The 15,213-nt window shown below is 40.9% G+C and overlaps 1 protein-coding gene across 9 annotated transcripts in view; it reads left to right on the top strand.

Moving 5' to 3' along the window:
- LOC128688900 (activin receptor type-2A) overlaps window positions 1–15,213 on the top strand; it is a 98,515-nt gene that overhangs the window by 59,991 nt on the left and 23,311 nt on the right. For 7 of the 9 annotated variants that reach the window (XM_070085470.1, XM_053776933.2, XM_053776929.2 and 4 more), the window contains 4 exons: window positions 2,585–2,714; window positions 3,051–3,190; window positions 3,405–3,561; window positions 4,053–9,549. In XM_070085470.1, coding sequence (XP_069941571.1) covers window positions 2,585–2,714; window positions 3,051–3,190; window positions 3,405–3,560 — 426 coding nt within the window. In that variant the 3' untranslated portion in view covers window position 3,561; window positions 4,053–9,549. Of the gene's footprint in view, window positions 1–2,584; window positions 2,715–3,050; window positions 3,191–3,404; window positions 3,562–4,052; window positions 9,550–15,213 lie in introns of those variants that run through there. The other 2 variants (XR_008407087.2, XR_011392066.1) reach the window with 2 other exon arrangements.

Here is a 15,213-nt window from a genome sequence, read left to right as displayed (position 1 = left end):
AAATCATTCTGTTTTGCTCCATTCTCTCTGCATGTCCAAACCACCTCAACAACCCTTCCTCAGCCCTCTGGACAACAGTTTTGGTAATCCTGCACCTCCTAACTTCCAAACTACGAATTCTCTGCATTATATTCACACCACACATTGCCCTCGGACATGACATCTCCACTGCCTCCAGCCTTCTCCTCGCTGGTGGATAAAAGGATGATGGTTCGACTTTTGGATATGCATGTTTATAGAGGACCAGCAGATATATCAGATAATTTAGTTCTAGCTTCAGTGAGAGTAAGATGCAGATGGAGTTCATGGATAATGGCATCAGTGAGTAAGAGAGAGGTGAAAGTTTATATACTTTATTTAACAAGTGCTGTCTCCCACCTAGGCTGGGTGACCTGAAAAAGAAGAATTGTAAAGTTTTTCTTCTTTTTTACATTTAATAATTTATACAGGAGAAGGGGTCACTAGCCCCTTGCTCCTGGCATTTTAGTCGCCTTTTACGACATGCATGGCATGGGGAGTAATTTGGAAGGGTATGTAAATGGAGGAAATTAAAAGTGAACATAAGACAGAGCAAGGTGATGAGGGTAACAAATCATTTAAGTAATGGAAGATTGGATATTTGATTGGAAGGAGGGAGTATAGAGGAAGTGAATGTGTTCATATATGTGGGAGTGAACTAGTTGGCAGATAGGTTTATGAAAGATGAGGTGAACCATAGAATTGATGAAGGAAAAATAGTGGGTGGTGCATTGAGGCACCTGTGGAGACAAAGAACATTATCCAGGGAGGCAAAAAGGGGAATATATGAAAGGATAGTGGCACTAACACTTGTATGGGTGTGAAGTATGGGTTGTGAATGTTGAAGTAAGGAGGAGGCTGGAGGTACTGGAGATGTTGTCTGAGGGTAATGTGTGGTGTAAACATTGTGCAGAGAATTCATAGTTTGGAGATTAGGCGGAGGTGCGGTATTACTATAAGTATTATCCAGAGGGCTGAGGAATGGTTGTTGAGGTGGTTTGGACATATAAAGAGGTTGGAGCAAAATAGGATAACTTGGAGGATGTATAAATCTGTAGCTGAGGGAAGGCAGGGTAGGGGGTTACCCTAGGGATGGTCAGAAGGAGGGGGCAAAGGATGTTTGTGTGCTAGAGGCTTGGACATCCAGCAGGTGTGTGGGATGTTTTTAGATAAGAGTGAGTGAAGACAAATGATTTTTGGAACTTGCAAGCTGTTGGAGTGTGAGCAAGGTAACATTTTGTGAAGGATTTAGGGAAACCAGTTAGCCAGACTTGAATCCTGAAGATGGGAAGTACAGTGCCTGGACTCTAAAGGAGGGATGGGATATTTGTTTTCTGGAGGGTCATTTGAACTGTCTTTATCTGTGCACCTTTGGCAAGACAGTGATAGAGTGAATGATGGTGAAAGTGTTTCTTCTTTTTCAGGTTACCCTGCCTCACACACTATAATTTTTTATTAACACAGCAACTTTGCAGTGTTTTTTCGTATGTTTTTTATAGTTGTATTTGCGATTTCTTGGTCTCATTTGATAGAATGGAAGATATATTACAGAAATAGAGCTGATATTGATTGGTTTTAGTATTGAAAATGGCTTGAAACTGAGCTTAAAGTAGCAGAAATGTTAAATTTTTGCTGATGTTCAAGAGTAAACAAATGACCTCACACACACATACACGCCAGCTGGTGGGTCTAATATACGTTTACAAATGTGCTGATATTATTTATACAATTATTACAATATTGCATGACAGTAAATCTTCTATTTTTTGGTTTGAATAAAAATTCATTATGTGAATTAAAAATCAAAATGGAATTCATTTGTAAGGTCTGAAAATGTAACTAATGAACAGAAGAAATGTTAGTTTAGTGCCAGGAATGCATGCATTGTTTATTCTGGACCTAGTTTTGAAATTGGAATATTTTGAACTTTGAACTTAATTGGCCAAATTGACAATTTCCAATCACTTTATTTTGTAATTGAAACAGCTGAGTTGGCAATTTCTTGTGCTCACTCGATAGAATAGAAGTAATACTAGTGAAATAGCTAAGAATTTGATCAACTGGAATAATGTAATTGGCCTAAAATGGGAGTCAAAAGTCGGCAAAATCGCCGATGCGTAAATATCTCTGACACATCAAAATTCGCGAGAGCATAATTTCGTCAATTTTCCATCAAATTTCGTACTTTTTGTTTTATTATCTTCAGAAAAAGATTCTCTATCATTTCATAAGAAAAAATAAAATTATTTTTTGAAAATTCTTGGACACTGGTGTGCACTTTGAAATTTGGCCTCTGGACCCCTTGAAAGGGAAGGGTTTGGGAATATTGGCAGTTTAGAGTGACTATCTAAACTGTTATATCTGGGTGTGTCTGCAAAGACAGTGATTATACATGAGTGATGGTGAATGTGTTGACTGATAATGAAAGTTTTTTCTTTCTTTTTGGGTTTTTCTTTTTTCTTTTGGGTCACCCTGCCTTGGTGGGAAATGGCTGACATGTTGACAAAAAAAAAAAAAAAAAAGATTATCCATATGTAAAAGTTAAATGTATTTACTTCTTTGTTAGGTTGGCACTCGACGGTATATGGCTCCAGAGGTATTGGAGGGTGCAATTAACTTCCAGCGTGATGCCTTCCTTCGAATTGATATGTATGCCTGTGGTCTAGTGCTGTGGGAAATTCTCTCAAGATGTTCAAGTGAGCTTTCACTAGACTTATGTTGTACTTATGTACAGTTAACCATTTATGTAGATTGATGAAATAGTAGAATATAAAATCCAGAAAAATGGAATCTACACTGTTCTGGTGAATTGTTTTAAATTAAAGTATAAACTGTTATTCTTGATGTATGTAGATAGAAATAATATAGAAAAGTGTTATATACACATTTTCTTGTGCATTACAAATGTTTTATTAATTGTTGATATAAGTCTACAAATTTTAAATATAATTGCTAAAAAGTTTTAAAAGCCATTAAAAGTAAAGTATTTTGATTGAAATGACATAATTATAATAATGTCTTCAATTTAACAGGCCAAGATGGTCCTGTACCTGAATACCACTTACCATTTGAGGAAGAGGTTGGACAGCACCCTACTCTGGATGATATGCAAGAGTGTGTTGTCACCCAAAAGACACGCCCTGTTATTCGGGATGTCTGGCGCAAGAATGCAGTATGTACATTGTTCAGTATGCTTTAGTTGTAAAAAGCTTTAGAATGGTTTTTAAAATAGTAACTGCAGCATATGTTATGTCCTGTAATAGAGGCTACAGTAAAGGTGAATTTCCTCTTGAAGGACTTATGATCAGAGATGTGTACTAGGAAAGACAAAAATTTCACAGTTAATTGATAGCTGAAATAATAAGTTTTCAATTGTATTTTTCTAGGCCATGATGGCATTAATTGATACAATGGAAGAATGCTGGGACCACGATGCCGAGGCTCGTCTCTCTGCTTCCTGTGTTGTAGAAAGGCTGGCCATTTACTCAAAAAACCTACACCTTTCCCCTACCTCAAATCCACAGAAGGAATCGAGCATATAAGGCGAGTTGAGTTGAGTTCTGAATTGCTGAGTGCAAGTTTATAATTTGGAAATGGATTGTTACTTGAGCTTCCATATCTCTTAGTAGTTAATTTATAATTTACCTTTTTATAGAGCAAGACCTGGGCTTGTCAATGCTGGTAATTAGCTTATAAGTCATATTACTTAAAACCTAGCATAAATTTGATTTACTTAATCAGTTTCTCTGGAAATACAATTACTAATCATATAAAAATCAGGCTACTTGAATTAAAAGAAAGTGAAGGTAAATTCCTGGGCATACACCTAGATAAAAAAAACATAAGTTCACCACCTACATCTAGCACACATCAAATAAATTATAGTAAAAAGTGAGCATTCTTTCAAAGAGTTGCTATATTACATAACCTACATTAAATAAGAGAGATGTATGCAGCACCTTAAGTGCATTGATATATGCGCTACTTATCCTAGTTCCCTCATTTATAATTTCGGATAATTCTATTTATTTCAGGCCATTATGTGGTGGCCATGTACCTGGACAAGTACCTGTGCTGTAACCGCCTATTATGGGTCCTGGTGCGGGAGAGAGCCCAGCTACCATGTCCCACAGGCACCAGCTGTGTTGGGGGCCTAGTGAACCGTGTGTCTGCCTCATTACCCCCCTCCCTTCAAGAGTTTCACACAGCCAGCTTCCTGAACATTTAGTTTCTCTTGTTACAGCAAAGGTTAGCTGGCCTAAGGTTTGGGCTAAAGGGACTTCACCTGAAAAATGCACTCCATTCTCTCAGCATCTAAATTTGGTACTGATAGGTGAGAGGCTATGTAAGTCAGTCAGATGTCTTCCGGTTATTAATTAGTGCAATAGTTTGATATCCTTGGCGGTGCTTAAAATGCATTTTGTTAATAACTTGCGAAAATGTAAAATGAATTTTTTTTGGAGTCCTTGTGTCCAACCATATGATCTGGCTTGTGTGGTTGGGAGAGGGGGGGGGGGGAAGGCTTTGTGTGGTGCTAAAGGGGTCAACAGGGAAGTGCTTGGACTACTATGAAGAGCCGCCAAACAGAAGGTACCTCATAAGAACATACTCCATGGCTTCATAACTCCACTGGGGTTAAGGTACTCCTCAAACATCTGTGACACAGCTATTAATGATCAATAGTATTTTATTGTGTATCAATGCAAGAAGTTCATGGATGTACCTAGACAGAAAACTAAAGTATTTCAAGTCTTTCTCGACATCAACGTATTTTCACGGACTGTCATAATTTAAAGATGAAATTGATTTTGAATATATAAGCCCAAGTATTTTCAGCAGCTATGTGCTCAGGAAATGAGTTGGAATTTTCAAACCAATAGGGATAAAAAAAAAACATTTCTGAAGATAAAAATCAAATCTTGTTAAAAATTAATCAATTTATTGAACTCATTTTCTCAAATTGGCACAAGAAAACCCACTAATGGGAGTATTTCACCTCAGGAATTCCCTTCCAAGAGTCCCCACTGCCAGAGTTAGTTCCTTGAGTTGAGTACCAGCTAGGTGGGGTTTATAATAATATGTAAGTACTTTTTTGGGATTGCTCCCAATTTTATGGTTCTGCATTTTCTTAATATGAATGTGTCTGGTTTTTGTGCATTAAAACTTTGGAGTGAATACTGTATAATGATAATAGTATCACAGTTTGTTAGCAAATGTTCTTTTTACAAAAAAAAAAAAAAAGAGACTTGATTTCTAGAGCTAAGATCAGCATACTTTGCATCCAGCCATTTTTGCAGCTCATAGTGCACCTTAAAGCTCAACTCAGTAACTCAGGCATAAGGAAAAATTATGGTTGCGCCCTCCTGGCAAGTGTTTTAAAAAGAGTGTGTGGAAAAATGGGTATGGAATCGTTAATCCATCTGCCAATAAATACCATTTTCTTAATTATACATTTAATCATCATAAAAACAAGGATGGAGTTGAAGTATTAGAATATTAATCTTTGGAATTATCAAATAAGATTATAATGAAATTGAGGTGTGAAAAATTAGTATTTTAGTGTCATTTAATAATATAAATAACTGTCATGTTATCTATTTGATAATGAAAAATATAGTGATGTGTCTAGAGCCAGTCGTACAAAATATATTGTAAATTTAGTGAAGTGATGGATTATGACGAGCCTGCCCAGAAAAATGTGTTACCTAAGGCCTATGGAGGGCCTTGATTGGGCTGCCCTTTAACTGTCAGCTCAGGATACCCTTCAGTGACCACCCTGTTACCACTTTGCCCCCACACACGTACATACCCTCATCCTGTATATATTTGCGCCTTGTTTGCAGCATTACAGAAGTTGTCGCCAGCAAAATGGAACTAGTGATTAATTTAATGTGGTTTATTTGTGAAACCAATGGTGCTTTTTTTCTTGTATCTCGAAGATGAATGTTAACTGTTGTATAATGAAGCCAACCTGAGTGAGGAAACTAAGGAACATTGCTCACTCACCATTGTAAATACCTCATGCCTGTACACAACATCATGACCTATGGTATCCAGACCTCACCATGACAAATCATGAGTGCTTATGTTCTAATTACTATTGCCTCTTGCTTGTAGATGGAAGGAATTCTCTTTTTCATGGGAACTTTGTAAGATGGCTATTGGATAATCTTGCATAAGGGCCCAGATTATTGGTTGATGTATTGAAAATATGAAAATTTAAATATATGCAGTAAAGGTTAAACTTTTATGAACAGTTACAAGAGGCTGGAATACCACAAATCAGACACGAACACTGAAAAGACGGTGCGAAAGTCACTTGTGAATTAACTCATCTTCCATATGAAACTTGAATTCAGGTTGTGGTGAAGTGAAGGACATGAGCCAAAGAATGATAAAAGTAAGGACTGGATCCGTCATGTGATAGACTGGATACGTATGGGGACTCCTGGGCAGCTCCCACATGCCCAAGGAGAAACCACTTTGTCATGAAGACAAGACTGTGTATGGGGGATATTGTTTATTTTTTCTTAAATTTATTTTTAAATTATGTTCATTTGTTAGGGATCCCCCCATGCTTGTTGTTCCTTGCAGGCATTAGTGTGCCTCTTGTATGTATCCATTGTAGTAGCATAAAATTCATTATTGTAAAGTTATTCCCCATAAAATAAGAGGTGAAATGCTGGATCAGGTCTATGAAGTGAGCTTATTACAATGAACTCGGATTATTCGTGTTTAGTTTAAAAGGTTGCAAGTGATTGTGATTGTAATGGTTTCTTGACAAGTCTCTAGAAATATGGCAGTAACATGGTAGGAAAATATTTAAAGCTTCAGTCATAAATCACTGATACTTCAGCATAAAACATTTTTAGACATTTTATCACTTCATTAGACAAGGGATCTGCATGGAGCCATTTAAGCTGAAGATATATTAGGGAAGAATCCCAAGTATTTTAGACATAAATTGGCTTGCTAAGTTAGGGGCAGTTAATAATTGGTAAAGCAGATTTGATGGGCTCTTTCCCATTGTCATAGACATAATTTAATTATTAAAAATTTCTCCATATGATACTTAATATCATGTAAATCTATCTGAACTATTGTATGATTTTTTTCTGGCAGATGGTTATTGCTGGCAGATGAATTCAGTTCATTCCTTTACTTTGTCCTGGTTATTTTCTAAGCAATCTTCATAACTTAAATATTTTTTGAGAATAGGAGTACTGTACTTTATTAATGCATCACTCATATGAGTATTAAATTTGGATGCCTCCTAGTTTCGAAGATAAACAAAGTGGAATGAGGATAAACTGTTAGATATTTTAATCAAGCAAAAAAAATCACACACACACACACACACACACACACACACACACACACACACACACACACACACACACACACACACACACACACACACACACACACACACACGACACACACGACACACACGACACACACGACACACGACACACACACGACACACACGACACACACACGACACACACACGACACACACACGACACACACACGACACACACACACGACACACACACGACACACACACGACACACACACACGACACACACACACGACACACACACAAGACACACACACGACACACACACACACGACACACACACACGACACACACACACACGACACATACGACACACACACACACGACACACACACACGACACACACACACGACACACACACGACACACACACACACGACACACACACACGACACACACACGACACACACACGACACACACACACGACACACACACACGACACACACACACAACACACACACGACACACACACGACACACACACACGACACACACACACGACACACACACACGACACACACACACGACACACACACACGACACACACACACGACACACACACACCACACACACACACGACACACACACACACGACACACACACACACGACACACACACACGACACACACACGACACACACACGACACGACACACACACACGACACACACACACGACACACACACACACACGACACACACACGACACACACACACGACACACACACACGACACACACACACGACACACACACACGACACACACACACGACACACACACACGACACACACACACGACACACACACACGACACACACACGACACACACACACACACACACACACACACACACACACACAGTCTAGGGGGCCAGAGACTACAAACCTCACTCAAGGAAAAAGATCTTGGGGTGACTATAACACCAGGCACATCTCTTGAAGAGCACATCAACCAAATAACGGCTGCAGCATATGGGCGACGAGCAAACCTCTGAACAGTATTTTGACATCTTAATAAGGAATCGTTCAGGACTCTGTACACTGTGTACGTTAGGCCCATATTGGAGTATACAGCACCAGTTTGGAACCCACACCTAGCCAAGCACGTAAAGAAACTAGAGAAAGTGCAAAGGTTTGCAACAAGACTAGTCCCAGAGCTAAGAGGTATGTCCTACGAGGAGAGGTTAAGGGAAATCAACCTGACGACACTGGAGGACAGGAGAGATAGGGGGGACATGATAATGACATACAAAATACTGAGAGGAATTGACAGGGTGGACAAAGACAGGATGTTCCAGAGATTGGACACAGTAACAAGGGGACACAGTTGGAAGTCGAAGACACAGATGAATCACAGGGATGTTAGGAAGTATTTCTTCAGCCACAGAGTAGTCAGAAAGTGGAATAGTTTGGGAAGTGAAGTAGTGGAGGCAGGATCCATACATAGCTTTAAGCAGAGGTATGATAAAGCTCACGGTTCAGGGAGAGTGACCTAGTAGCGATCAGTGAAGAGGCGGGGCCAGGAGCTCGGACTCGACCGCTGCAACCTCAACTAGGTGAGTCAACTAGGTGAGTACAGTTGTAAGGCAGTGGAATAGCCTAGAAAATGACGTAGTGGAGGCAGGAACCATACACAGTTTTAAGACGAGGTTTGATAAAGCTCGTGGAGCGGGGAGAGAGAGGGCCCAGTAGCAACCGGTGAAGAGGCGGGGCCAGGAGCTAAGACTCGACCCCTGCAACCACAAATAGGTGAGTACAAATAGGCGAGTACACACAGACACACACACACACACACACACACACACACACACACACACACACACACACACACACACACACACACACACACACACACACACACACACACACACACACACACACACACACACACACACACACACACACACACACACACACACACACTCACAGACACACACACTCACAGACACACAGACACACACACACACAGACACACACACACACAGACACACACACACACAGACACACACACAGACACACACACACACAGACACACACACATAGACACACACACATAGACACACACACACACAGACACACAGACACAGACACACACACACACACACACACACACACACACACACACACACACACACACACACACACACACACACACACACACACACACACACACACACCTTTATAAGCACATAAAGCACAAACAAACACCAAACACTAAGAAGACCATACATGTTGATTTGATCACAATAAACACTAATATTTATACCTATTTTGACATTGGAAGGTTTAGAGCCTTTTGTGAGTGGTGTTCCGGGCCCTTAAACTTTGTCTGCCTTCCTCTGTTGGTTCCACCTTTAGTACAGTTACTAGATTTTCTCATTGACACAGTGTTTCTACATCAACTATACTCACTTCATAATGCTGAATGGCCCTTATTGGTTTAGTTCCCTCTATGAATATTTTGTAGTAATCATATGAATATGTAAGTGAAACAAATGCTTGTAAATCGTGGATAGTGAAGGGTAATTTATTCATACGCAGTGTAGAAATTGAGACATGACAATGGCTTAGGAATTTGAATACAGTGGCTAACATAAGTGTAGCTGAAATAAAAGAAATAGCAAATACCTGTAGTCATGAATTGTTGATAAAGATACAGGGTTCAGATTGGTGTTTATTATAATAATGATAAAGATGGTAGAAGAGAAAAGACTTTTTAATAATTTTGGTTAGGACACAACTTAGGAAGAAGGTTAATCAAAAGTCTTATAAAGAGTCAACATTTTTAATGGAACTGAACATGTTGCAAACTTGAGAAGAATAGATAAATGTACAGTGTGAAAGAACAGACCTCTGAAGGTTATATTTATGACAGTCAAGCATGGATGAATGGTTAAATAAGTCAAGATTTAAAGAAACAAGACTAAACATATTACTAGGAGAGATCTGTCCAATGAAGACATTAGTAAGAACTGAAAAGAAACAATGAGCTAAATGAAAAAGGATCTGAGGAGGCAAAACTTTCATTTTTATAAAAGTAATATATCTGAAGATATGTAATGTATTCATTCCTTGGATATATACTATATCACTGCCCTCTCTCTGGTTTGTGAATGTACTATGATAGAGCAGTAGTACTATATCATTCCTCTGCCTAAAACCTAAAAAATGTCAAATCTAACAAAGAATATGAAGAGAGAAACAGCAGATAAACGAAAATTGTGACAACAAACATTTAATGAAAGTTTTTTGGATTTTACGTATACAAATATGGAGTGGTTAATTTACAGTCTTCATTTCCATTATATAGTTAATGCAAGGGAACAACTCATTTTAGATTTTAACAGAACTCAAGTTAGAAAAATTGCCCAAAAAGTCCACATATTTTAAATAACTAAATGTCCTGGTTCTTTCTGGCCATAACTCCTTAGGCTCCATGGTAATCTGCCAAACTTCATCGCTGCTTTCTCATCCGATAGACATTTTCGGGTCCGTATTGGTGCCTCGCTTTCCTCGGACTTTGTAGAAGCCGAAGGAGTTCCACAAGGGTGTGTCCTTGGTACTACTTTTTTTCTCTTAGCTATAAATGACCTACCTTCCATTCTTCCTTCGCATATTTGGTCATCACTTTATGTTGATGACTTCGCTATAGCTTAGTTGGGCGCTGACTGTCGACTAGTAGCGGCCTCCCTTCAGGTAGTGATAGACCGCATCTCCCATTGCACCACTTCTCATGGCTATAAATTTTCCGGTACACAAACCCGATTAATTACCTTCACTAGATGTCTGCTTATACCGGATACTCCCTTGTACTTGCATGGTTCACATATTCCGACATGTGGCACGGTCAGGTTTCTGGGCCTGCTCTTTGACCGCCAGCTGAGGTGGAAACCTCACATTTCTTCGCTAAAGACAACTTGCCATGGTCGGCTAAATCTCCTTAAGGTTCTTGCACATCGTTCATGGGGAGCAGATCGTCGCACAGTCCTGTGTTTGCATTCCATCCTAGTCTTGCCCAAGCTAGAATTATGATGACCAGATCTATTCTGCGGCTTCTCCCGCAACTCTATCTAAGATCATATTCATCACTAAGGTCTTGTCCTGTGCCTTGGTGCCTTTCGTTCATCCCCTGTTGAGAGCTTCTATACAGAGGCGAATTTTCCATCCTTGCCTGATCGCCGTGATGCTCATTGCCTTCACTGTTATGTTCGATCCCATGACCTCTGCAATCCTTCCATATACAGTGGAACCTCAAATATCGAACTTTCTTCGGTCCAGAAGGTTGTTCGAGTGCCTTTACCAAATGAATTTATTCCCATCAGGAATAATGTAAATTAGATTAGTCCATTTCAGACCCTCAAAAATACACTTATAAAAGCACTTACAAAAATACACTTACATAATTGGTTGTGTTGGGAGCAGTTCGATTTTTGAGGTTCCACTGTATAGGATGGTGACTGATGTTAGTAAACGTTCTTTATTTGTTCGTCGCCACTGTTTACTCCATCCCTTTTCTCTCCACCTACATTCGCTCTTGTCTTCTCTTCAGTTACCACCACTATGTTCATGTAGCCTCTCACTTTTCCCTGCCTCCTTGGGAAGTTCCGGCAGCTCGTGTCTGTTCTTTTCCACTGCCATGCACGAAAGCCCAACTACCTATGGTGGTTTCCCGCTCTCTTTTTCTTGAACATTTCCGCTCTCATTCTCATGCTATCGCAGTGTACACCAATAGTTCTAAACCTTCTGATGGCGTCGGATTCGCAGCAGTGTTTCCGGACAGTGTCGTAGGAGGGCATTTATTACCCTCGGCTAGCATTTTTACGGCTGAATTGTATGCCATTCTTGTAGCACTTATTCGTATTACATCTATGCCTGTGTCACCATTTGTGGTCGTTTCAGACTCCCTTAGTGCTTTACAGGCTATATGGAAATTTGATACACCTCACCCCCTAGTTTTTCGTATCCAACTTTGGTTACGCCGTATCTCTAGCAAACACAGAGATATTATTTTTTGCTGGGTCCCTGGTCATGTTGACATACAGGGCAACGAACAGGCAGACACTGCTATGCGGTCAGCAGTACACAACCTCCCAGTTTCAAATAGAGGTGTTCCATTCATGGACTATTTTGCTGTAATTGCTACCCATCTTTGCTGTAATTGCTACCCATCTGTTAGCCACATTCTGTTGGACTGCCCCTCACTATCAACGAACACGCAGAATTTACCTCCAACATTGTCTCCACTCTGCTGCCCTTTTTTTACCTTCCCTTGGTGACAGACCCTCCTTTAATCCAGACTTTCTCATTGCCTTTTTGACACCAACTGATTTACTACACAAACTCTGATGATGATGATGTCTCTGGTGCTCTTCTCAGCCCTTTTCACCTTCATCTCTAGCTACCCTCTACCCCTGCACTATCCACTGCCCCACAACACTTCATAACCTAATAATCATCCCTTTCCTTCTTACTGCCCATTGCCCCTGCAGCCTTCCCTGCCCTGCTGCGCTGTATAACCCTTGTGGTTTAGCGCTTCTTTCTGATTATAATAATTTCTGGCCTTTCAAAAATTTGACTTCCCTCATCCCATCGTCCTTTGTATGAAGTGTTAATAATTTCACATATTCACTAAGCAGAAAAAAATCATATTTTGCTGGGTTCCTGTTCAAGGTGTTGAAGGTAGTGAACATGCAGAGTTAGCCGCTTGGTCAGCTATTCAAAACCACCTGATTTTCCATAGCGGTATTTCTTTAGGAACAGTAAGAGAACATTGTATCAATATCTATGAGCCTAGACTGTTTAACACTCACAGAATATCAGAAACACTGTCAAAGCAAGTGTAAAGATTTTTCAAGAGAAAATTGGACATGTACCTTCAAGTGCCTGATCAACCAGGCTATGATGGATATGTGGGCCAGCAGGCTGCTGGCAGTAACAGCCTAGTTGATTAGGCAAGCACCAGACAAGCCTTGCCCAAGGACAGACTGTGGGAGTAGGAAAACTCGGAACCCTTTGAAGGTTTTCTAAGGTTATAAATGACTATTTTTCACTGCTCTCACCACCTCCTCAAACTGCTGGCAGAAACATTGGTCCACATTGTACTACAACAAATTGTTTTTATCAGACTATTTGGGAATTTGGACATACCTTCCCATTGTTGTTGGGTTTGGGAAATTGCTCTGTTGTGCTTATGTATTGGACAAACAACTCACTCACGGATACTACAGGGAGAAGAGGGTGCCACTGTGAGCACTGTTAATTTGCACTGTTCATCTAACATAATAGGTTATCCTGTCTATCGGAATTCATGCAGGAGTCACTTATGATGTCTCAACGGCCCCAACACACTCACTCACTGACCTTGCTGGAAGGCCTGCCTTTGATGCAGACACTATTGTCTTTAATAAAGAAGCACTTTTTGACTTTTTAACATAAACTAAGCTATTTCACCAGCTTTGATTACAATTTTGCTTTATTAAACCACAGCTCCACTTACCCCCAACTTCACACACCTCTCCTCTTCAAGGGGGGCTCCTTGGCGTGGTGAAGAGGCTCTTGGTCTGAGGAATTAGACCTGTCGGTCTCCTTCCTCAGACCGAACCTAATTACCACCCAATCCCTCGTTTCCTATCCCATCCTCCCCTTTTTCCTTCTTCCTCCTTCTCTCCACCCCTCCCTTTTGCCCTTCCTTTTTGGCCTTTGGGTTTTTTTTTTTTTTTTTCACACAGGCATGCTAGTTCCTAGGTAGGGGAAAGGGTACCGGGGTCCATCCCATTCCGTTGAGGTTCTTGGCGGTGGCGTAGTTTGCCGTGGAATCTGGATTGCCTGGGGATGTCCCGATCCCTCTCCGGTCTCCCGGAGGGTGGCTTTGGGTGTCTCTAGGGCGACGGGTGTATCTCTGGAAGCCACCTTTCGGATTCCGGGGGTGGTGGCCGAAGGAGGTGTGCTTTGTGGCGGATTTCCAGCCACCCTCTCTTTTGTCCACCGAGGTAGCTCGGCAGATGTGAGGTTGCTATCCTGGATTGTTAGTTTACTGGCATGATGGGTAGGGTATGGCACGGGTTCCATGCTGCATCTGCGCTACTTGCGGTGCTGAGGTCCTCTTGGGAGCGGAGGGAGATTTCTGGCCCTTTCATTCCTCCCCGGTCCCCCCTTTTTTTATTCTTTTTTTTTATTTTTATTTTCTTCTTTCTTTTTTTTTCTTAAAAACAAAAAGAAAGAAGTAACCTAACCATGGCAGCCCTAGTCCATGAACCTGCTACCCCCGGGCCCCTTCTTGATACCGCACCCCGTTCTGACCCCGCCTCGTCTTTGGACCACTCTTCAGACACTCCTCATGCCTCTGTACCTCTTGCCGGTGCTGTTTCCTCACCCGCTTCAGGTACTGAGGCCTTGACTGACTCCTTCGATTTATCTGACCTTCGCTCTCCTCTGACTATGCTTCCGGCCTCTCCCTCTACGGTGCGGCAATTTTCGAATCGCCGACCCGTTCCATGTCGGACCAACTCTGGTCCCACGCCTAAACGCCAACGACAATTACCTGCTGATGATACTTCTCCACCTTCTCGTTCTTCTCAGAAACGATCGACACGTCCTTCACTACCTTTCCACGCTCAGTTTCAGACTTTCGACTTCCTCTACTGCCTATCTTTCTGACCACAGTATTGGCAAGGCACTCCTACGCCATGTTGGTAAAGATATTTCTTTTCATGCTCTTAAGAGCGGTACGCGCATCATCACCATACAGAATGCTACCCAGGCTCATGAGCTTTCTCGTCTTTCCCATATCGATACTGTTCCTGTCACTATTGAAAAACATCATTCCCTCAATTCTTGTAGTG

The sequence above is a fragment of the Cherax quadricarinatus genome, chromosome 16, assembly GCF_038502225.1.
Source record: "Cherax quadricarinatus isolate ZL_2023a chromosome 16, ASM3850222v1, whole genome shotgun sequence".
Lineage (NCBI taxonomy): Eukaryota > Metazoa > Arthropoda > Malacostraca > Decapoda > Parastacidae > Cherax > Cherax quadricarinatus.
Note: the sequence above shows the minus strand (reverse complement) of the source record. Positions and strands in the feature narration are given on the sequence as shown.